Genomic DNA, 21,137 nt, shown 5'->3' with positions numbered 1-21,137 from the left:
GGATTAGGGTTCATGTTGCCATGTGATTGATACATGTACTTTTTGTCATCAATGCATTCGCTGACTTTTGTACCAATGGTCAAATTAGATGTTGTGCTTTGGGTGTTTATCGGTATTTTATTTTGGTCATTTTAGTGGTTAGTCTTGATACTGCAGTTGGCTATTTATTTTGTGTCATTGGTGAACTTTCCTGTGTTTTGTTTTGGTGATGCCATCCCCAAACAGGCAAGGTTTGGTAAGAAGGTGGAGGCTTTAAGTCTGGTATTGTGTGTAGCATTTTGAAGGTATTATCTTGTCACTGCACATATGTGATAAAATTGTTAATCCGTAACTATTAAAGCAACGGCTCATTGGTTTTGGGGATGCTTGCTGGGTGTTCGCTCTGTACAGGTGCTTGTGTGCACACGTCAGATGGTTGTTTCACTGGTAAACGGTAATTTTGGCATCCCAAGTGCATGTGCTACAAAATTAAAACAGGATCTAATTATTACCGTATGATCTGTGCTGACATTGACGTTCATCATTCAAATAAATTAAGCTACCAATCACTATCTGTTGGAGCATGTCAGGGACCAGTTCCTACAAGACTTTTCCTACATAAATCTTCAGGACAATACACTAAAACTAAATAATGAATATGAGTGTTTAAGCAAGGATGAAATGTTCAACTGCATTATGTTGACTAATAAATACAACGCACTTGAAAAGATTTGTAAATTTGTTCACACAAGTTTCAAAAAGAGAGAAGAGACTATGTAGATTTTAGATGATATAAGATGTAACATGTTTCACGTATACTTAAGTTATCCAACCCAATGCATTTAGCCCATGTTGGGCAAGAATATGCAACAAAGATCATTGTCATTTACAGTGTGAAAAGACCGTTGCGCACCACTGCAGATCCATACGTCGTGTACTCCCCACTCAACACGAAATTCGATGCGCGCACGGACAGATGCCATACATACAGTCGATTTATCATGGCCTAATTGTAAATATGCTGTTTTGAATGATGCTTGAAATCTTACCTATCCGTTCTATCCGAATAAATGCGTGTGCCATCACCCATATTGGAGAGCATTTCACTACCGTGGTGCATGAACGACATCTTGCGATTTTTGTAAAGACTGCAGCTAATGAGAGAAATGAGTAAATGAGGCTCACTCTGTTTATTCGAAGGTAAGACTATCGGCGTCTCTTAACATACGAAAGATTTTCTTGAGCGTACATAAATATATTTTGACTCTCGTGAAAATATTGTTGTCTTTTTATTGTATGAATGTTAGTGTGAAAGCATGCATGACTATATGTAACATGTGGTTAACTTACGAAAGAACAAGTAACAGCCAGGTTATGTGACGAATCACTTTAATGCATTTCAATATCAAGTTTGATATCTTGGGGTCGTTCCAATGGTTCGAAAAATAGTTTTACACTTCCTTGTTTCATTCTGGTAACTTTCAATTTTTCTATATCCATTTATTATTACCTAAGTTATGGTTGATTACTGTATCCAGTGCAATGTGTTTTCATTCTATTGGTTCTGTCATGCATTGTCCAAACTGATTTCTTTTGTTTAATTTGTATACTTCCTTGTTTACTACTGGTAACCGTCAATTTATACTTATCTCCATTTATTATTTCCTAGGTTATTTTTATTATTTTGTGTAATATGTTTTTCATTACATTGGTTCCGTTATTTCTTATCCATACTGATTTCTTTTGTTTAATTTGTTTACTACTGGTAACCTTCAATTTATACTTATTTCCATTTATTATTTCCCAAGTTACTGTTAATTATTTTGTGTAATATGTTTTCATGCCATTGGTTCCGTTATTTATTATCCATACTTATTTCTTTTGTTTAATTTATATGAATTGTAATAATATAGTATACAAAGGCATTTCATGAGCAGAAGCTTTCTGCCTCCCTTGCACTGTTCATGTTTTATACATTCATTATCATGTACTTATTGTTGTTGTTTTAAAAGTATTTTGTTTGTTTATTTATTTTGCACATACAAAATGATAATAAATACAGAAAAGAATCAAACATAAAACAGGTGCAGGAGGAGGGGAAAACCTTAACAGTTTATGCTGTGCCCTCCTCCTCTATGCTTACACAAGATGTATGATCAATCAAATCAGAAATAACAAAGAAAAGAACTTACATATATGTTATAATAATACAAAAAGATGTATGATCAGTGAAAAGCGAAACAAATAAACAACAGAATAAGAATATGACGACCAGGTTGCTGATGATTCATCAGTGTCGGCTCAGTTGTTTCATCTTTAAAACAGGACGGAGCAACAAGTCAACCCAGCATCCACTTTCTCCAGCTCGTCAAAGCCCACCTCCACTCGGTTAAGGTCCGGAAACCTTTTCTTAAACCTCTGCAATAGGTAACAAAATATGCATTTAGAATGTATCAAGTTACTAGATGCATTGAGTCATTTGTCAAAGTGAGTTTGGCCCCCAAACTCCCTTCCTTGGCTAACTCCCTTTCCCGGCACAAGAGAACCTAGCCAACGTTGAAAATCTCGAACCAACCCCCTCCCCCCAAAAAACAGCCCCGTTCAAAGACTGCAACGGAATTAAATTGAACGAAAAAACATATAACATAAGTTGAAATCATAACGTGAAGTATACTAATGAAATAGAAGTTATATTACAAATGATCAAAAGAAATAATAAATACAAAACATAATTTACAAATCATGTAGAAGTAAGTCGGAATTTGACAACCATAAGCGTGCTTATGAATCTACGGTGCACTAAAATGCAAATCAGGGACACCAACATGGTAGCTGACACCGGTCAGCTTCATTGATATGGAAAGTGGATGAAACTATATATTTTATACTAGAACGAGGAAAGTTAACCCATGCTTAACATATTTTTTATAACGCTAGTTGACCTTTATCCGTTGGATATCCTATTTACGTTGTATTGCAAAGGGGTATTTAGGGATACCGAGTCGACTGGTGGTAACATGCATTGGCATAATACCGGTAGTAAGACTTATACCGGTAGATTAAGAATAGTGGAACTTAAAGAGATCTACACATGCAACAATAGTTATTTCTGAGCTGTGCACACTTCAGACATCTAGGTGTCCAATACATCATTTACAAAGCATCGATAACAATGCATTCGAAGACAACAAGGCCAAAAGTTTTCAGTATCTTTTTCGGGGTAGGCAGCTCGTCGTGGGACGAACACACTGTCACATTCATTGCCAAATTTATAGATCATAATTAAACATGCTCACGGCACAAGACGAACATGATTCAACAACAATCTTGAATTTCTGTTGGTGACCTACAACTCATGTAAAAGTGTGAAGAACCGTTGCATAATAGCCCGGATCTACGATTGAATGGGCAAAATTGAACGTACGCAGCCATTTTCCCGCCATTTTTATATCTACGCTAGCAGTGAAGTGTTACGTCATAGCAGTTGTGACGGACAGGAGTTAAATGAAAATTCTTGACAGTATACGTCCGTTTTCTCATGACATTTTGTATGCTCATGCAGGTTTATGTTTTATGCATTTACTGACAGAAAAGGAAGGAACATCAGAGGATGTATAAATGTACATAGCGGCAGTTAATTGTGCCGTGTTTCTTCCTACCGGTATTTTTTACCCCCTCCCAACCACGCGCCCGTTCGCCGTGTAATTCCGCGGCGTGTTACAATTACAATATTACGCTTTTAGCAGGACAAGAGTGGCAGTAAAGTTACACAGAAGAAGTGGCAAGGGTAAGCTATAACAGCAACATGTAACTGGAGAAAATGATGCGTTGACAATTTGTCAAATCAGTATGGCTAGAGAAATCGTCGTAAACGTACCGGTATTATGATAATAGATGTTAGCTTCAAATTGCGATACATGTTGTATTTTGAAAATACATGTATTGCAGTTTGAAATTGCAATATTTTGAAAATATTGCAGTTTGAAATCTTTCCGTCCGTCGACTCTATATCCATAAATAGCATGTTTTTTGCCAGCTTTCTTCCATGGTTCCATGGATGGACGGACCTGTTAACCCAGCCCTTCCAAAGCCCCTTCCAAAGGCCCTTCTTTTTGCTGGAAGGTGACAGTTCAAAATTAGTAATGACCATTCGATACAATGACCATACTCATATGTAGTTGACCCCTAAGGGTACACAAACATTAGGGAGGCAAGCCAATCCACTGGACCACGCTCACTCGCGGCTAATCGCGGCCGAGTTTCATGGCTTAGTTAGACAATGGTACATTCCAGGCGAGTATTAAAACGTTCTTCTAGACGCATGTTACTGTATGTGGTCCAGCGTAATAAATCTACGCTTTAACTCACCATGTTTATATAAATATATATCACAAATTGCATCAGAAGGAACTTAGTTTGTAATAAAAAATAATGCATATTCATTGTGGGTCAAAAAGTTTTACAAAACCTGTTTAATGTGCCAATAATTCATCTGACATAAATTATGACAATGAGGGGGGAGGGGGGCGACATGTGGAACTCGGGATTTTTAAGCGTAGAATCTAGTCTAACTTACCAAAATAACATAAAATACGCGGCAAGGCACAGCTTTTTTAAAAAGATTTCTTGTTTAAATAACGGATAAAGGTGAACTAGCGTTATAACTAAGAGGAATTGAATCAACAAACCTTCACACTTTTGGGTCCGTATTCACTCGTACAGTGGATCAGGTTTCCGTTGAAATAGATGACGTCACATGTATGGAATTCAGTGTCGTCATCTTCAGGGACCCACAGAGGTTCATACTTGACCTTGCCTTGTTCCTGCACGCTCTGAAATATGATCATTTCAAGGAATTAAGTCTAACCCGGATTTTTTTGCTAAGGATCGGCAAGGCAACAGCATCCTCTCATTTCAGATCTCAGTCTCTACCAGACTCAGGCCTGACCGAATAGTAATAGGGGGACTTGGCCAAGTTGGGAATAAAAGCCTGGTAGGAGTTAATTGGCATAGGGGTGAACTGACCGGCCGGTGGTCCACTCGCAAAGCAATATCTAAAGGACTATCTAGCTGCCTGGCACCTATTAGAAAGTCATTGTGCCCCATTCGCTTTCTGTTCTATAGAACAAAGTAGAATAGAATACTAGTAGAATAGAATACTAGTAGAATAGAATACTAATAGAATAGAATGGAATGGAATGGAATGGAATGGAATAGAATAGAATAGAATAGAATAGAATAGAATATAGAATAGAATGCGAACCTTCCAAGCGATTGTGCCCCATTCGCTCTCTGCTACAGCCATGACTCCCGGTGCCGCCATGCAGATGACTCCCTTCAGGTGGAACTCGGGCGGGGCCAGCGGGACAGGGTGCACGGGGTACTCCGGGAAGGTCTCTGCCAGGATCTCGTGACCTCTAGTGTTGGAAACCTTGGAATCGCCGACGAAGAACTCGTGTCCTGAAGAGCAATAAGATCAAAATTGAACCGTTATTTCAAACACAAAAATTTTAACCGAATTTTAAACTTTCTAGCTTCAGTATTTGTCAAGGAATGAGCAATTCACCGACTCTTTGATGTGACTGCTTCTTTGATCCAGAGTAAATTCTACCAACACCAATGTGCTTTCAAGATAAGATGGCCGATTCATGACGTCACAAGTCAATATGGTGACGCCTATGGATCGTTGGTATAAAACAATACAGGTTTGCTATCCCCCAAACTTGCAACAAGACCGGTAATAGTCTTATATGCATGCACACAACATAGGAATTCACAACGGCTGACAATCCGGCTTTATTTCCATTATCCATGCTATTTAGAAATCAGTCTACTAGACTGAAGGGACCACCCTAAAAGATCAATAAATAAATAAATCGTGATAAAACAACAAAAATAATTAAACTCGATAACGAACCGGTAAACACAACGTCTCCGCCCTCCAAAGTTGCTTTTTTGTCAAGAATCCTGTGTACCTCCAATCCGAGCTCGGTCAGTACGCTTTCCATAGAATCGATCTTTCAAAGGCAGAGAAATAAATATAAATATCAGCATAAACAAGAAAGCTTCTGAAAAAAGCTGGCTGGTGCGTATTTTGGAAAAAGCCTGGATGTTAAACAAAATCACACGAAAAAAGAGGTTTTAAACATCGAATTACTGAATTGGTCTTTCTTCTATTAAAAAAACACTACATGAGATTTGTCTAAGGCCATGTTGATTTGATTATATGGATGACATCCTCCGGGAACTCCAAAACTGATGCGAGCGAGCGAATAAAAAAAAAGTTTGGCCAAAAAAAAAAGTTGTCTTCAGTATGAAATCAAAGTGGCCAGGAAGGTTGAACATAGGACTAAACACACACAGTATGGTATACCAACAGTTAGGTGTAGGGACCGGCCAGTACATCATACGGGTGCAAAACATTTTTTTCTTCTTGGACCAATCCGAAACAAACAGACCTGAAAAAAATAACAGAGGAACAGGTTTCGCCAATTATAAAATGGACACACTATGTCAGCAGCCATCTGGGGTTTAACCGGGGGGCCAAGAAGACAACAAGAGCGAAGTCAAGTAGAGTTTATTGTCAATTGCACCGAGGTTCTACAGTCAAAGGTACAGAGACAGCTAGCCTTTATTACATGGAGATGGGATTTTGAAATGAAGTGGGAGTCCAATAATCCACCAAACAGATTCCTTTGTAGCAAAATTGACCAATTACCATTGTTTTGAGTATTGCCAGTTCTCAAGTTTCCACAGACAGTCAGGTCCAGGTTCATGTCCGGACCTGGAAATGATCATCTGGACCTGAATTTTCTGTATTGGTACCTCCCCCAACTAAAAATAGATTTTTTTCTTTCTGTCCTTTCACATCTTATTCTTTGACTTTATATTCATTTTGGCATTCTATGGCATTAGTTATCTGTTTTCTGTTTAGTTATCTGTTTCTGTTTATCTGTTTTCGACCGCACAATTTATTGTGCGGTCAAAAACTTTTTTTTTTTTTGGAAATGGCCGAAAATTGGTGCGAGCGCGGATGTCATCCATATAATCAAATCAACGTGGCCTAACAAAGAAAAAAAAATAGCAAGTGGGGATCGAACCTACAATCTACGGAAGATAGGTACCGTGCTTTAGACCACTCGGCCATGGTGGCTCAATTACGCAATAACACGTATAGAAGGGTTATTTGGTTAAAGTGACCGATCCATGCATGCATCCATCCATCCATCCATCCATCCATCCAAAGACCCGCTTCTCCTGTCTCAGAGCTGGTGCTATGCACCAGCAAAAATGTCTCCGTACCTATTGCATATCAGTTTATAGTTTAGGATATAAAAATCTGAAACGTCTGACCGTTTCCAAAATTATATCCAGTTTCTTGAGTAATTTCTATTTGGCGCATATACATCAGTATTAAACAGTATTAGAGGGGACTAGAGTGGTGCATGATAGAGAACTTGATATCTAAAGAAATGTCATAATTTTATCTAGTATAAATTAAACGTATTAAGATATATAACATATCGTTTTTGCTCTGTTTCTTTTACCTTTTCTCCAAACAAATAATGTCAATGACCTGGAAATTAAGACCTTAATACATATATGCTTGCAAATATTCCCGTTCCAGTTTCATTTATTTGACCCTTTCAATACTTTGATCTTTGATCACAATGCATGCGCCGTCGGAACTAAGAGGTGGCTTTTTGTTAAGATGTAGCAATTTAAAGTAGCCTGGACTGATAGTTCCCATAGTTCCTTCAGGGATACAAAATAAAAACAAAAAAGATATATTTGATGCACATGCAGCCATTGGTCGATTTTCTAATTTCCATGCTATCATTAGTTGAACTGCTAATAATTGTGGACAGATCATTTGTTTGCTACATTGACCTCGAATTCGATCTACATGTATCATGCCCGCCGCATGTAAAAGGTGTATTATGAAACGTAACGTTATTTAATTAGGGTTTACCTCATTCCTTCGTCCTTCGCGCAACGGGCGGGTCAGCAGGGCCTTGTTGCCGACCACGATGCAGGTGTCCTCCACGAAGGTACAGTCGGGGGTGGACTCGTCCGCCGGCACCACGGTCACGTCCAGCCCCAGGTCCCGCAGGGTCTGCGTGTACAGCTCGTGCTCTCGGCGCGCTCTCGCTAGGTTGATCTGCTGGGGCATTGGAAGGCCTTCCTCTTCGCGGTCTACGAACGCCTCCGAGTGATCCCGAATGGAGTTCGGAATCTCGCGGACGATGGCTCGTGTGTAGGTTCCAAAGTTGGAAAACATCTTTTAATACTGGTGATGTAAGGAGCCGGAATAGTCGAAGCTGTTGTAATGTCACCTAGAGGAAAACATAATGATTTAATTGATATCAAACTATGGCGAACAATGGGAAACTACAACAAATGTAATTTACACTGCCCTCACAGCGACCTATTACACCAACGACGAAGTTGGACATCTTTTAATACAGGTGATGTAAGAAGCCGGAAAAGCCGAACCTTTTGCCTAGAGGAAAACATGATGATTTTAATCGATATCAAACTTTGGCGAACAATGGAAAACTGCAACAAATTTAATTTTTTTTATACCTTGCCCTCAATACTTGACTTGACTGACTCAATACTAGCGACCTATAACACCAACGACGCTGAACATGATCAAATCAGATAGTTGGTAACAAAATATTCAAGTATTAAGGGACAAAATCTTCAACAATTGTAGACACCACATAACCGATGTCGGACACGGTACCATGGTGACAAGCCATGAGGAGAAGTTGTGGTCTTGTAAAGTGTCAACAACTTGTTGTCTTGTCGTCCCTTGCTTTATGTATGCACAAAAGCCACTTATTTTCACATGAATAATTAATGACGTATCGCTTTGGCCTAGTTAGACAATGTTTTTCATCTGTGAAGCAACATTGTGCTATCAGCAACATGAAAAAAAAAATTCTTCACCATAACGAAGCTTTATTCTTCCCTTACTTAGTGAAAGGATAATGTCACTGGTTATTCTACTGTCACATTTCCGATCCGGGGCCCGGTCGGGCAGTTTTGGAGAACGAAAAATACGATAGAAAAGGCAACAGAGAACACAAAACGTACCAAAATGATTCAATAGCACAACTTATGCATATTTCTTGGCATAAAATTTCATCTTTCGTTCAATCGTAAATAACGCGGGCCCCGGTTGAAATTTTCGCTAAGACCTACTACAGGAAAACTGAAGACCAGATACTTCAACTGTGTCATAATGATGTTCATGATGCCTAATCATGCAGCAAAATTCTGCTGTTTTTTAAAGAAAGGGAAAACGTAACAGTTGAATTGAAGAAACAAAGAAGCACCTACCTACCCGCTTCGTTAAACCGGGACGTTGACTGACCACAGTCGGAATGGGATGTATCTGAGGGCAACACCTATTATTAAGTAGTAGTATTAACACGTAAACTAGCAAAGCCGGTCTTTCAAAGAACGGGGTACAAAAAAATATGCAAATGATGTGTCTGGGAGTTATGAGTTGTCTAATATCACCTGCAAGCATTCCACAGGTTTCCGTACATACATATGATGATTTGGTAGATATATATGGCCATTTTGTCAATGGAAGGATTATCATGGCAAGATTACACATAATTTATTTGTTGCTTTGTTTAGTTTATTTGAATTTATCACTAAAGCTATATTGTATCCGTAATGTTTCTTCTTCTTTCTTCTGTCAAATCTTCAAAGTAATTCATCTCCGCCGTTCCCGGACCGAATGACCTGAAATTTGGAACAAGGGTAGAGTGGGCCAATCTTCTTCTTCGTCGTGTGCATGCCAATACCCTGATGCATTTTTTTCATATCTGTCTCTAAAATGATTTTATTGAGGTTTAAAAGTCATTTTTTTTACCAAAACGGTATATTTTGGTCACCTGTACCCTGGTATTACAAGTGAATGACCTGAAATGTGGTATAGATAGGTATAAGATAGTTGGTAAAATGATCCAAGTAAAATTTTTGGCATAAAGTACTGTAAAATGCCTTTCTGAGGGGCAATTGGCTTTCTTCTCCATGCCGTGACCTTTCGGACGTTCACCCCACAGAGCCGACACCTGCACCGGCGTCTAGCCGTCAGCAAGAGTTAATTCTGTTCTACTCGCCCCTCTGTTTGTTTCAGTGCTTGCTTTGCTGTTTTGTTAAATTGTTATCGTAGTTGGACACTGCCATATTGTCTCAAGAGAACGTAGCATTTTGTCCCAAGGGAGCTTTTTATGATGGCAAGAGGTGTCGCAATTTCGACTTGTTAACGACTGACTGCCTTCAGCACATTCTAATAACTAGAAAAAAAACTTTCACACACGCAAGCTTTGGCAAAATGCCAGCTTTTTTTTTAAAGCACTTGTTTGTCTCGAATGCCGATTTGCTGTGCGTCTATGATTAAGTAGCATGGAAATTCATCTGTGTTTGTAATAATCGTGAGAGACTTCAACTATTGTTTGTGTGTTTGTTTATTTGTTTGTTTGTTTATCATTGACACGTGTTGTGCTCATAGTTCTATCTAAAATGACCTACAGCCACATGACCTCATCCGGGGCAATTACTGTCGTATGAGTACCAAAGTTCGTTCTAATCTTTTCAATTTTCTTTATTCAAGAACACAATGATACAACCATTTAACAAAAGTATGCAACATGGTAGTAATTACAAAAATACATATAGTCAATCTAGCAGAGATTAACGCTATATATGCGGTTACCTTCCAGGCATGGAGTAGAATAGAATAGAATAGAATAGAATAGAATAGAATAGAATAGAATAGAATAGAATAGAATAGAATAGAATAGAATAGAATAGAATAGAATAGAATAGAATAGAATAGAATATGCGAACCTTCCAAGCGCGCTGCCCCCACTTGCTCTCCCCTACAGCCATGACTCCCGGTGCCGCCATGCAGATGACTCCCTTCAGGTGGAATTTGGGCGGTCTGAGCGGGATGGAGTGCACGGGGTACTCCGGGAAGGTGTCGGCCAGGATCTCGTGACCCTCCAGGTTCGAGCACACGGATTTACCCACGAAGAACTCGTGTCCTGTAGAACAACAACATGGCCGACTCATGACGTCACAAGTCTATGTAGTGGTGTCCATGGATCAAGAGACACTGAAAACCGGCTCCTGCAGTTTTGAAAAGCCGCCAGGGGCCCAAACTTACACCACTAACGTTCTATCTGCCCCTAAGAGCTATGTATCACCGAAAGCGACAGTTCCGCTGCAGCAACGTTACAAGTCGCTTGGGGGCCCGAAATCTACTCAAGACCTACCCACATACCAAAGACCAAGACAGTCCATTAAAGTCTTCTTGAGTTATGTTGTTCATACACACGTACACACACACTTACACACAAACACACACGCTCACAAACACAAGCACACTCACACGCACAGAAATTAGGAATATCAAAACGTGTGTTCTGCAGAACAATATGATTGACCAATGCATGACGTTACAGATCAATATGGAGGCGCTCATACAGTAGATCAAGGGTATACAACAATACCGATTTTCCTATCCCAAAACCCATAACTACTAATCTTACGTGCATACGTAAGCACACAACAAACAAATTGACAACAGATGCCAATAATACGTTTTCATTTTCCTTATTTATTCACCTTCGACTATCGTGGCAGAACTACAAATTGAATAATGAATGAATGAAGACCTTTATTGTACATTTTTGCCCAACCGAGCTAAGTACAGGTCACAACAAGACAGAAACATATATATGTATATACATAAAAGTATCACAGATCTAGTCTAACACAGAAGTTCGGCTTCTTCTCGCTTCTTGGTAATCATAAAAATGTAGGACTGTATGGGTTTAGCTATGGTCGGTTTGTTAAAACGCATGAGGAGTATAAACTTGTCAGTGCTACTCATGTGTCTAAAGTGAGGGAATCTACTTTCTATGTAACTAAACAGAGTCTTTCTATCATTGACATACATAGTACAATCAACAATGAAGTGCACTTCATCTTCAACCTTGTTTGAGGTACAAAATTGACAAACTCTTTGTTCTAGAGGAGTGCGGATATAATAATCAAACGAACCAGTAAAAACCACGTCGCCGCCCTCTAGCTTTGCCGCCTTGTCACGGATCCTGTGCACCTCCAACCCAAGGTCTTCCAGTACCCCCGCATTTGACATGGGACTGAAAATTTTTCTTAAGAGGCCCTCTACTTCAACTATTATTTAGCAACTATGAGGCTATTGTTCGTGTGATTACTACAGCACGTTAGGCCATGTTGATTTCATTATATGGATGGCATCCTCTTGGAACTCCAAAACTGTTTGACCCACAAAAAATTTGCCTTCATTATAAGATCTAAGTGGTCAGGAAGGTTAAACATATGACTAAACACAGAATATGGTATACCGAATAGATTTTTACATTTGTTCTTTCACATTTTTTTAAACTTAAAGATAGTATATGTTTTTCGACATTTTTGGGCCGGGGGCAATCTACGGCGAATATTTGATTATATTCCAGCAGTTTTGTACGATTTTCAGTATGGTCGAAAACAGTCGAAAATTGATGTGCGCGCTGATGTCATCCATATAATTCAATCAACATGGCCTTAAAGAAGAAAAAAAAGCAAGTTGTCTTCTCCAAAACACATTTACTACTAGTAACAAATGAAAATCCTATAGCTGAACTCTGTCGTCACGTTATGTATCAACACAGATGAAATTTCATCCTGCTCAATTTTAGACATGCAGCAAAATGTTGTGTTTGAAAAAAAAACGTAGTAAGTGATTGAACTTGTACATACTAGAATGTATTAGCATATGTAGAGGTGATAAGATAACTTTTTTTATACCAAAATTGTACCTTATCACCAGCGCTACGACCTAGCTTGTTTGAGCACAAATGTACAATAAAGGTCATTCATTCATTGAAAGGAACAACCTACCCGAGCCGAGAAACAACAAGGACGTCGACTGTTTGCTTCGCATAAAATAAAATTGGCCTTCCAGGGAATGGACAGACAATGGCTATAGATTTATCATTACTCTATAACTTTGTAAAAAAAAAAAAAAGAAACATATTAGACAACTCATAACCACACCGAGTTGTTCAGTTGGTGATATTTGCATGATTTCGGTGTCGTCTGGATCCCTGAAAGGCCGGTTATACCAGTATGCAAAGTAGATGCATATCGCACCAACCCAAGACAGATTGTCAGTCGATGTCCTGCTTTCTGAGTGCAGGTAGGTAGGTATTTCTTTGTTCCTTCCACGTAAATTTGCTTCTTGGTGCGGACAAAGAGTTCATTCTTTCGTCCAGAAGCTGAAATTTATGACACGAAATTGTTGCAAATGTATACCAGTAAGCTTTAAAACCACAGAATTATTAACAAGGAAATTTTACAAATTGAGCTCCAAAATACATGTACTAGTAATGAGTTGAACATAACGTCCTTGTTTGAACGGAAGACTTTCAAGCTCAAGACATTATTTTCTGTATGTATATGATTAACTAGCATAAATATTGTGTTGGTACATAGAAATGTCATAAACCTATGTAGCACAACTAACTCCAGAAGCCAGCCGCAGGTCTGTTTTTATGATACTTGAATCGGACACACGCGAGGGTTTCAGTTGTGACCCACCAGGACAAAGAAAGCAACACCTGTCCTGATAACAAAGGGATTTAATCATACTAGTAGCTCTGGTTACGAAAGACCACCGTTCGGGACCGACAGGACAGTGCTGGAGGTACTAGTACGGCGCAGCAGGCATATATGGGACCTTTGCTAGCTTCCATAGCAGGCTCTCTTGGGCCTTTTTGGGCTCATGATACACTTTTACTGGCCATTTCTTTTTGTACTGGGGCCAGTTATCAGCGACGGCCGGCAATCATCGACCCAGGACTAAAAGAAATGGCCAGCAAAAGTATATTATCAGCCAAAAAAGGCCACAGAGAGCCTGCTATGGAGGATAGACCTTCGCGGCCTTCTAGCGGATACAAACATGACCTTTGCAGCATTACATTCTGGCTCATGTGTTGAAAATCGCAAAGAATTGCCTCCCAAACAATTTGCGCGTAAGGCTGCGACAATAGATGCCCCAGGTTAAAATAAAAACAGCCCTTTTCTAAAAGATTTGGTTTAAGGTCGCTGTTATTAGAAATAGGCCATTAGTACAGAAAAAAAAAACAACTAGAAATTGTTGGCAATTGTGTGTCCTTCGTCGGTTGTGTCGCTCAACCGACATGTACGCTACCGGAAAGGGTTGGAGTCCTTAAGCCCCCTTTCCAAATCAAGAATTTAGCTCGGCCGAGTTGTCAGTGAGCTCTAAATTACGAGGAGGTATGACCCTGATGCCGACGGAGAAATGGCAGAGTTGCCCCCTTCCCGTCAGGGTCATGCCTCCTCGTAATTTAGAGCTCGCAGACTCGTCGTCCGATCGAATCGCGCCTAATGTGAGGGGGGTATTAGGACGTTAAGCCGTGGTCCACTGTTCATTGTGCTTGTCGAAAACAGCTAGGGGAATTTCCATGGTACAACTAACCTGTAAATACTGTACATGTACATAGCGTCTGTCTCTTTCACGACCACTTGAGGGGTAGGTCTTCAGTAAAACTGGTTCGAGATCAATTTCCAGCTTTCATTTGTCGAAGGTTCACATCGATTTCTTTTGCTATGTTTTTTTTGTAGGGAACGTTTAAAAAAAACTCGACTTTTCTGACGAGTACGTCACTAGTATTAAAGGATGTCTTCAGCCAACTTCGGAACCTACACACGAGCCATCGTCCGCCAGATTCCCGACTCCATTCGGGACCACTCGGAGTGCTTCGAAGGTCGAGAACTGGACGGTCTTCCTCTCCCCGATAAAATCGACCTGGAGAAAGCGCGCCGAGAGCACGAGCTGTACACGCAGACCCTGCGGGACCTAGGGCTGGACGTGACCGTGGTGCCGGCGGACGAGTCCACCCCCGACTGTCCCTTCGTGGAGGACACCTGCGTCGTGGTCGGCAACAAGGCACTGCTGACCCGGCCGGCGGGCAAAGCAAGACAGAACGAGGTAAACCATTGCCCCACGCTCAGCTTTAGTAGCCTGGGTGTTTTCCGGATAGTAGTTCGCTCCTATGTTCGCTTCTGCCATAGGCGGTAGGCCATCGAGTTTTTGTTGAAATCAGTATTAGTTTGCTGTAATAAAAATCCTACTCTAATGAACTCAAAGTGTGTAGTCGTTCCACCATGGGATTCCCGAGAATCATAAACTATATTAAACATACACTTTGTACTCGGTCCACTGAAAGATTCCCGAGAATCGTCATACACTTACACACACCGTGCACTCGGTCCACGAAAAGATTCCCGAGAATCGTACACTTACACACACTGTGTACTTGGTCCACGGAAAGATTCCCGAGAATCGTACATTTACACCAAATAACCTCCTTGATTTACACACACTGTGTACTTGGTCCACGAAAAGATTCCCGAGAATCGTACACTTACACACACTGTGTACTCGTCCACGGAAAGATTCCCGAGAATCGTACATTTACACACACTGTGTACTTGGTCCACGGATAGATTCCCGAGAATCGTACACTTAGCGGTTACACGAACTGCCGATTCCAAAGAATCGAACAGTTGCCGAAATCACCCGAAGTTTGCCGAACACCGACTTCCGAACGCTTTGGTGTTAGGAACAATAATGAATAGGTAGGAAACGCCGTTTCAAAAGCCCTTGTTTTCGGCGAAAGGCCGCAATGAAATAAAACGCGTCGATACTACTTATTATCTGGGTGTTACTTACTAGCTATGTGAGATTACTTGGGACACAACACCTAATAATAAAGAAGATATGCAACATTTTGTAAAGTCCGATTTCCGGGGAACAGCGTTACTAGCAGTACCATATCTGGCCGCTAGAGTCGCTGCTGCACAAGACTATTACATCATTGCTAGCCAATCAGAGAGACGCGAGACTCAGATTTCCCGCCAAAGTTTCAGTGAACCAAGTACACACCGCGTGTTTTATAGTGTAATAGTGTAGTGTATGATTCTCGGGAATCTTTTAGTGGACTGAGTACACAGTGATGTCAATGATTCTCGCAATTCTTTCAGAGAAAGTGTGTCAATGTATGATTCTGGGGACTATTTGAGAGGACCGAGTACACTGAGTGTGTGGAAGTCAGTGTATGATTCTCAGGAATCTCTGTGGAAAGAGTACACACTGTTTGAGTTCATAAAGTCTGATTTTAGTACGACAAAGTACATGTAATACTGATTTCAACAAATACTCGATGGCCTATCGCCTTTGGTCAAACCAGCCACGTTGAAAACTATTCTCATGTAAAAGCCGAGAAGTCCCAGATCCACCATAGAACCGTGGTTCTAACTCACTTTTCCTGCTGGTCACCCCTATTGGTAACGCTCTTGCCGGGTAGCATTTCCTACCCAGTCATTTATATGTAGTTAGTGAAGTTAGCCCTCTAGGCGATTCATCGGTTCGAGCAGGGCTTTGCGAACGCGTTCGAGCAAACTGCGAAACTGTTCTACTCCCGTCGGCCTTTGCGTGAACTATCCCGTGATCTAAATTTAGAACGACGCAGCAAACGGAGCTCGGCGTACACAGTGCGTCTTTCAAGCTAAGCATCTTGTTTACTATTTGATTTAATGGACTGAGTACACAGTATGGTATTAATGTATACAGTGTGTGTTGAGTACATACGTACAAAGATAGCAACAGCGATTTCAACAAAAACTCGATGGCCTATCGCCCATGCTTCTGCTGGAAACACAGAGAAGCGGCTGGATATAGAGTATGGTGAATGTCAGAGCTAGAAGCGACTGTATATAGTATATAATGTACGCCGAAGCGAACTACTTTCCGGATGGTACCCAGACTACAGCTTTAGTGCTCATCATGACAATTCCAATTTTTCGTTGTCAATCTAAATAACTTGGCATCCAATTAAAACTTGCATCGAAGCTACAGGATTGGAGTACCTTACCTGTACAATAAGCTACAACGTAGTTCCGACTGAGCATATTACCACCGTAAAAAATTTTCACAGACTATTACACTACAATATTACTTGTAGTTTCCCCATAGGGTGCCATTCGAGCATGTCTTATATTCTGACAAGTTCATGATACTAAATAAGCACCGAAAAACAGCACATGGTCACACGGACCCCTATTTCTGAGGCTCCGCAGTTGAAACTGTGAAATGGTTTATTTTCTAACCCTTCGAAATGGGAAATTTCTTAATATAAATAATAGAATTAAGGTATTTCGATTGGCCAAATTGGCATTTTGACCTTCCACTGTTTTCTTATTAATGAATTAAGAAAGAATGGAGCCGTAACGAATATTGATAGATGGGCATGAAAGAATTCTAAGATTTTTGGGGCGCCAAATTGATGACGTCATCATTTTTATTGCCCCTAATATTATTTTTTTCTATGACAAAATACAGCACTTTTGTACATACCACTGTAATGAAACTTCGTTTTTCGTTGCAAAATGATAAAAGCTACCAACGCACTTTTGCGCAAATTGATATCTACCAATGATCTGTAGTAATTATAAAATGTTTTTCATCTAATTAAAAAAAATAATTCTTAATAACTACAGATCGTTAGTAGATATCAGTTTGCGCAAAAGTGAGTTTGTAGCCTTCATCATTATGCACATGAAAAACATAGTTCCATTGGAGTGGTATGTACGAAGGTGCTGTATTTTGTCATAGAAAAATGATATTGGGGGCAATAAAACCTGATGACGTCATCAATTTGGCCCCCAGAAAATCAGATTTATAATTTTTTTTATGCCCATCTATCAATATTCGTTACGGCTTAATTCTTTCTTAATTCATTAATGAGAGAACAATGGAAGGTCAAAATGCCAATTTAGCCAATCGAAATACCTTAAAGATATATAAAACCAATTCCTTATAAGGGTGGTGCCTATAATACTATCAAGTTTGTTATCATTACATGACATTGGACTTAACCTTTCTTTAATAATGTTTTACACATTGTATCTTTTTTCTATCTTTTGAAGATTGATGCCATAGGGAAGGTACTGGAAGACCTTGGATTGGAGGTACACAGGATTCGTGACAAGGATGCGACGCTTGAAGGCGGAGACGTTATTTTCACTGGTTCGTCATTCAACTACTAATTGTTTCCATATTGCTTTCGCTACGAAGGTTATGTTCGTCGAAGCGTTTGTATGTTTGTGTGTGTGTGTCTGTGCCTGTGTTAGTGAGTTTGTGTGTCCTTGTGTGTCTGTGAGTGTGTGTTTGTGTATGTTTGTTTTTGTGAATGTGTGGCTGTGTCGGCGTTTTTGAGTGTGTGTGTGTGTGTGCGTGTGTGTGACTGCGTTTGTGATTGTGCGTGTGTGTGTGTATGAACAACATAACTCAAGAAAACCATAATGGATTATCTTGGTCTTTGGTATATGGGTAGGTCTTGCTCAAATTTTGGGCCCCAAGTAACGTTGCTGCAGCGGAACTGTTGGTTTCGTTATTCCCAGTTCTGGACATGGTATGGGCGTGGTTGGTTTTTGATTGGTAGATAGCTCTTAGGGAATAGAGTAAGTGGTGCAGGTTTGGGCCCCTGGCGGCTTTTCAAAACTGCAGGAGCCGGTTTTCAGTGTCTCTTGATCCATGGACACCACTACATAGACTTGTGACGTCATGAGTCGGCCATGTTTGTTGTTCTGCAGGACACGAGTTCTTCGTGGGTAAATCCGTGTGCTCGAACCTGGAGGGTCACGAGATCCTGGCCGACACCTTCCCGGAGTACCCCGTGCACTCCATCCCGCTCAGACCGCCCAAATTCCATCTGAAGGGAGTCATCTGCATGGCGGCACCGGGAGTCATGGCTGTAGGGGAGAGCAAGTGGGGGAAACGTGCTTGGAAGGTAATAAATGATAGTTGAAACGTCTGACCGTTTTCAAAACCATATCCAGTTGCTTGAGTAACTACTTTTTGGCGTACTTATTACCTGGATGTCTAACCTACATCGACGTAATTAATGATAGTTTATTGCGAATTCCTGCCCAATGGCTAATTGTGGTTGACACGCAAGGGGACAAACAGTGTAGAACAGTATAGAATTTGTATGCTCAAGTCTAAAAGCTAGCTCTAAACTGTAACTTAGGATTCGACTTCTTTTCCTGAGACAGTGGAAGACGAAGGATATTTTTCATAATGTGTGGGTCCTGCGATGTTAGGAGGAATGTTGTTTTCTTAATAACATCTAAGAAGTCATTACGCCGTAGCCTGGGTACCATCCGGATAGTAGTTCGCTTTGACTTTTATTATAGACTATATACAGTCGCTTCTCTGCCACATCGGTTAGTAGAAGCGAACTACTACCCGGATGGTTCCCGGGCTAATTACGCTGCCTTATTTGGCCATGTAATATCACGAAATATTCCTACGAGCAGGTGAGGACATTGTTTGCACTGGCAAGGAGATGGTTTGCGCAGGCTGTGGAATTTGTCGTTGTGGGCCTTCGTAGGTGATGACCGGCGATGTTCGGCCTACGTCATACAGAAGATTCTTCAATATTTTAAGTGGTTCCTGGAATGTTTACATGTTTGATGGAAAAATCCGATTTGGCTTCATTTAACAATTATACTTTATTGCACATTCTTGCTCAATAGCTAATTGCAGGTAATTTGAAAGGGGTGCAGACAAACACTGCATAACAATGTAGTAGGTGTCTACTCTAGTCTAAAAGCCAACTCTAAAAGGCGTTCTGGTCACATTTCAGATGGTTCAGAAGAAGACGAAGTTCACCTATGAACCCCTGTGGCTGCCAGACAAAGTCTTCGAGGATCATACTTGTGACGTCATCCATTTCAACGGGAACCTCATCCACTGCAGCGTGGAAAAAGGGGCCGAAAGTGTGAAGGTTTGTTGACTTTCAGTTATGCTGTTTAGTTTAGATTATATGGATGACATCCTCTGGGAACCCCTAAACCGATGCCAGCGTGCAAAGGAAAAACGCTTTACAATAAATCCACGAAAACCTCCTACGAAAATCTAAGATGAGGGGGATTACGCAAATATTGAACGTACAGTAAATGCATGAGTAGGGTCGGCAGGGGTTTATATTAGTGAGTGTCACTTTGTTCTTCAAACACACGATGCATGGAAAATAGCACTCCCTTCTGGAGTTGAGTACCCGTATTTACAAACTGACTCGTTTATGAAGACATCCAGGTACAAAATATGGCACCCACTGGAACATAATTACAGTTCTGTAAAGTCTACCTAATACAAAAGTGTGTAGTATGGGTTGAAAAATGATGAGCTTTTACGATCTTTGGAGGAATTCCAGTACAAGCTGACTGTTTCTACACATTTCTCTCCATTTACAGAGGTTTGCAGACAAGTTCCCAGACGTGAACCGCGTGGAGGTGAAAATTGAAGAGCTGGAGAAAGTTGATGCTGGGTTGACCTGCTGCTCCGTCCTGTTCTAAAAGATGACGCAACTGTGTTCGCACTAAAACACTTATCTCCAGGCAGATTTACTAGTGGCATAAGATAGTATCAAAGCTGGCTGAGGAGTATAGCTGGCCAAAGGGAGTCATCATCCACTGGGTAGCCAAACACACTCCTAGGCCGGCTTCACTCCTCTGGCAGTTTCTGATACTATCTTATGCTGCCGTGGGATCTGCTTGGAGATTACTAAATCATCACGCTAAGATCACGCTAACTAAAGAATCATTGGATTCGGTTCTTCATTCTTCTAGATTTGAATTTCCGTTATATGGATTTGAATCAACCCCAAGATATTAAAGTTGATATCTAAATACATCCAAGCCATATTACTTAGTGCGTTACTTGTTCTTTCATAGCTAACAATATGCTACATAGGATTAAAAATACATGCATGCAAACATCCACACAATGGAAATACACATACTAGGTTTCACGAGACTCTAACTAGATTGATTTGATTTAATTTAATTAAATTAAATTAAAATTCAATTCCGATTCTTTATTCACATACCAATATTGCAGACAAACTAGCCTGTAGACTGGTCTGAATGACGTTGATATTTACGATTAAAACAGAAGAAAACATATCGAAACATACGGAAAATAGCCCCACGTTCCTTTGCCCAGTTGTCATGTT

At 40.4% G+C, this 21,137-nt stretch overlaps 3 protein-coding genes across 5 annotated transcripts; 1 reads left to right on the top strand and 2 right to left on the bottom strand.

The window, feature by feature from the left end:
• Positions 1-1,150: 1,150 nt before the first annotated feature.
• Positions 1,151-9,421, bottom strand: LOC118418073 (N(G),N(G)-dimethylarginine dimethylaminohydrolase 1-like). 2 transcript variants are annotated; one of them, XM_035823900.1, is made up of 6 exons: positions 9,328-9,421; positions 7,952-8,315; positions 5,897-5,996; positions 5,243-5,439; positions 4,668-4,811; positions 1,151-2,397 (listed from the first exon to the last, which is right to left on the bottom strand). In XM_035823900.1, the coding sequence occupies exons 2-6, from the start codon at positions 8,258-8,260 to the stop codon at positions 2,296-2,298; spliced, it is 852 nt and encodes a 283-aa protein (XP_035679793.1). In that variant the 5' UTR covers positions 8,261-8,315; positions 9,328-9,421; the 3' UTR covers positions 1,151-2,295. The 2 variants fall into 2 exon arrangements, with proteins under 2 accessions (XP_035679793.1, XP_035679794.1); XM_035823901.1 differs by having other exon boundaries at positions 9,332-9,410.
• Positions 9,340-12,166, bottom strand: LOC118417522 (N(G),N(G)-dimethylarginine dimethylaminohydrolase 1-like). Its single transcript, XM_035823106.1, has 3 exons — positions 12,070-12,166; positions 10,848-11,048; positions 9,340-9,395 (listed from the first exon to the last, which is right to left on the bottom strand). The coding sequence occupies exons 1-3, from the start codon at positions 12,164-12,166 to the stop codon at positions 9,340-9,342; spliced, it is 354 nt and encodes a 117-aa protein (XP_035678999.1).
• A 2,518-nt stretch (positions 12,167-14,684) lies between these two features.
• Positions 14,685-20,815, top strand: LOC118418577 (N(G),N(G)-dimethylarginine dimethylaminohydrolase 1-like). Of its 2 annotated transcripts, XM_035824568.1 has the most exons (5): positions 14,685-15,046; positions 18,046-18,145; positions 18,712-18,908; positions 19,767-19,907; positions 20,377-20,815. In XM_035824568.1, exons 1-5 carry the CDS (start codon positions 14,735-14,737, stop codon positions 20,476-20,478), a joined length of 852 nt encoding a protein of 283 aa, XP_035680461.1. In that variant the 5' UTR covers positions 14,685-14,734; the 3' UTR covers positions 20,479-20,815. The 2 variants fall into 2 exon arrangements, with proteins under 2 accessions (XP_035680461.1, XP_035680462.1); XM_035824569.1 differs by lacking the exon at positions 19,767-19,907.
• The last annotated feature ends 322 nt before the right edge of the window (positions 20,816-21,137 follow it).

The sequence above is a fragment of the Branchiostoma floridae genome, chromosome 6 (assembly GCF_000003815.2).
Source record: "Branchiostoma floridae strain S238N-H82 chromosome 6, Bfl_VNyyK, whole genome shotgun sequence".
In the NCBI taxonomy this organism is placed as follows: domain Eukaryota; kingdom Metazoa; phylum Chordata; class Leptocardii; order Amphioxiformes; family Branchiostomatidae; genus Branchiostoma; species Branchiostoma floridae.
Note: the sequence above shows the minus strand (reverse complement) of the source record. Positions and strands in the feature narration are given on the sequence as shown.

Bases quoted from the DNA above. Each gene is read 5' to 3' on its own strand.
- LOC118418073 (XM_035823900.1), bottom strand. From the start codon at position 8,260: ATGTTTTCCAACTTTGGAACCTACACACGAGCCATCGTCCGCGAGATT. The intron at 4,812-5,242 runs GTTCGCATTCTA...ATCATATTTCAG, and splicing joins GGGGCACAATCGCTTGGAAG to AGCGTGCAGGAACAAGGCAA. The intron at 2,398-4,667 runs GTTTGTTGATTC...TACCTATTGCAG, and splicing joins ACGGACCCAAAAGTGTGAAG to AGGTTTAAGAAAAGGTTTCC.
- LOC118418577 (XM_035824568.1), top strand. From the start codon at position 14,735: ATGTCTTCAGCCAACTTCGGAACCTACACACGAGCCATCGTCCGCCAG. The intron at 15,047-18,045 runs GTAAACCATTGC...TATCTTTTGAAG, and splicing joins GCAAAGCAAGACAGAACGAG to ATTGATGCCATAGGGAAGGT. The intron at 18,909-19,766 runs GTAATAAATGAT...GTCACATTTCAG, and splicing joins GGGGGAAACGTGCTTGGAAG to ATGGTTCAGAAGAAGACGAA.
- LOC118417522 (XM_035823106.1), bottom strand. From the start codon at position 12,166: ATGTCAAATGCGGGGGTACTGGAAGACCTTGGGTTGGAGGTGCACAGG. The intron at 11,049-12,069 runs GTTCGTTTGATT...GTTGTTCTACAG, and splicing joins CGGCGACGTGGTTTTTACTG to GACACGAGTTCTTCGTGGGT. The intron at 9,396-10,847 runs GCATATTCTATT...ACTTAATAATAG, and splicing joins GCAGCGCGCTTGGAAGGTTC to GTGTTGCCCTCAGATACATC.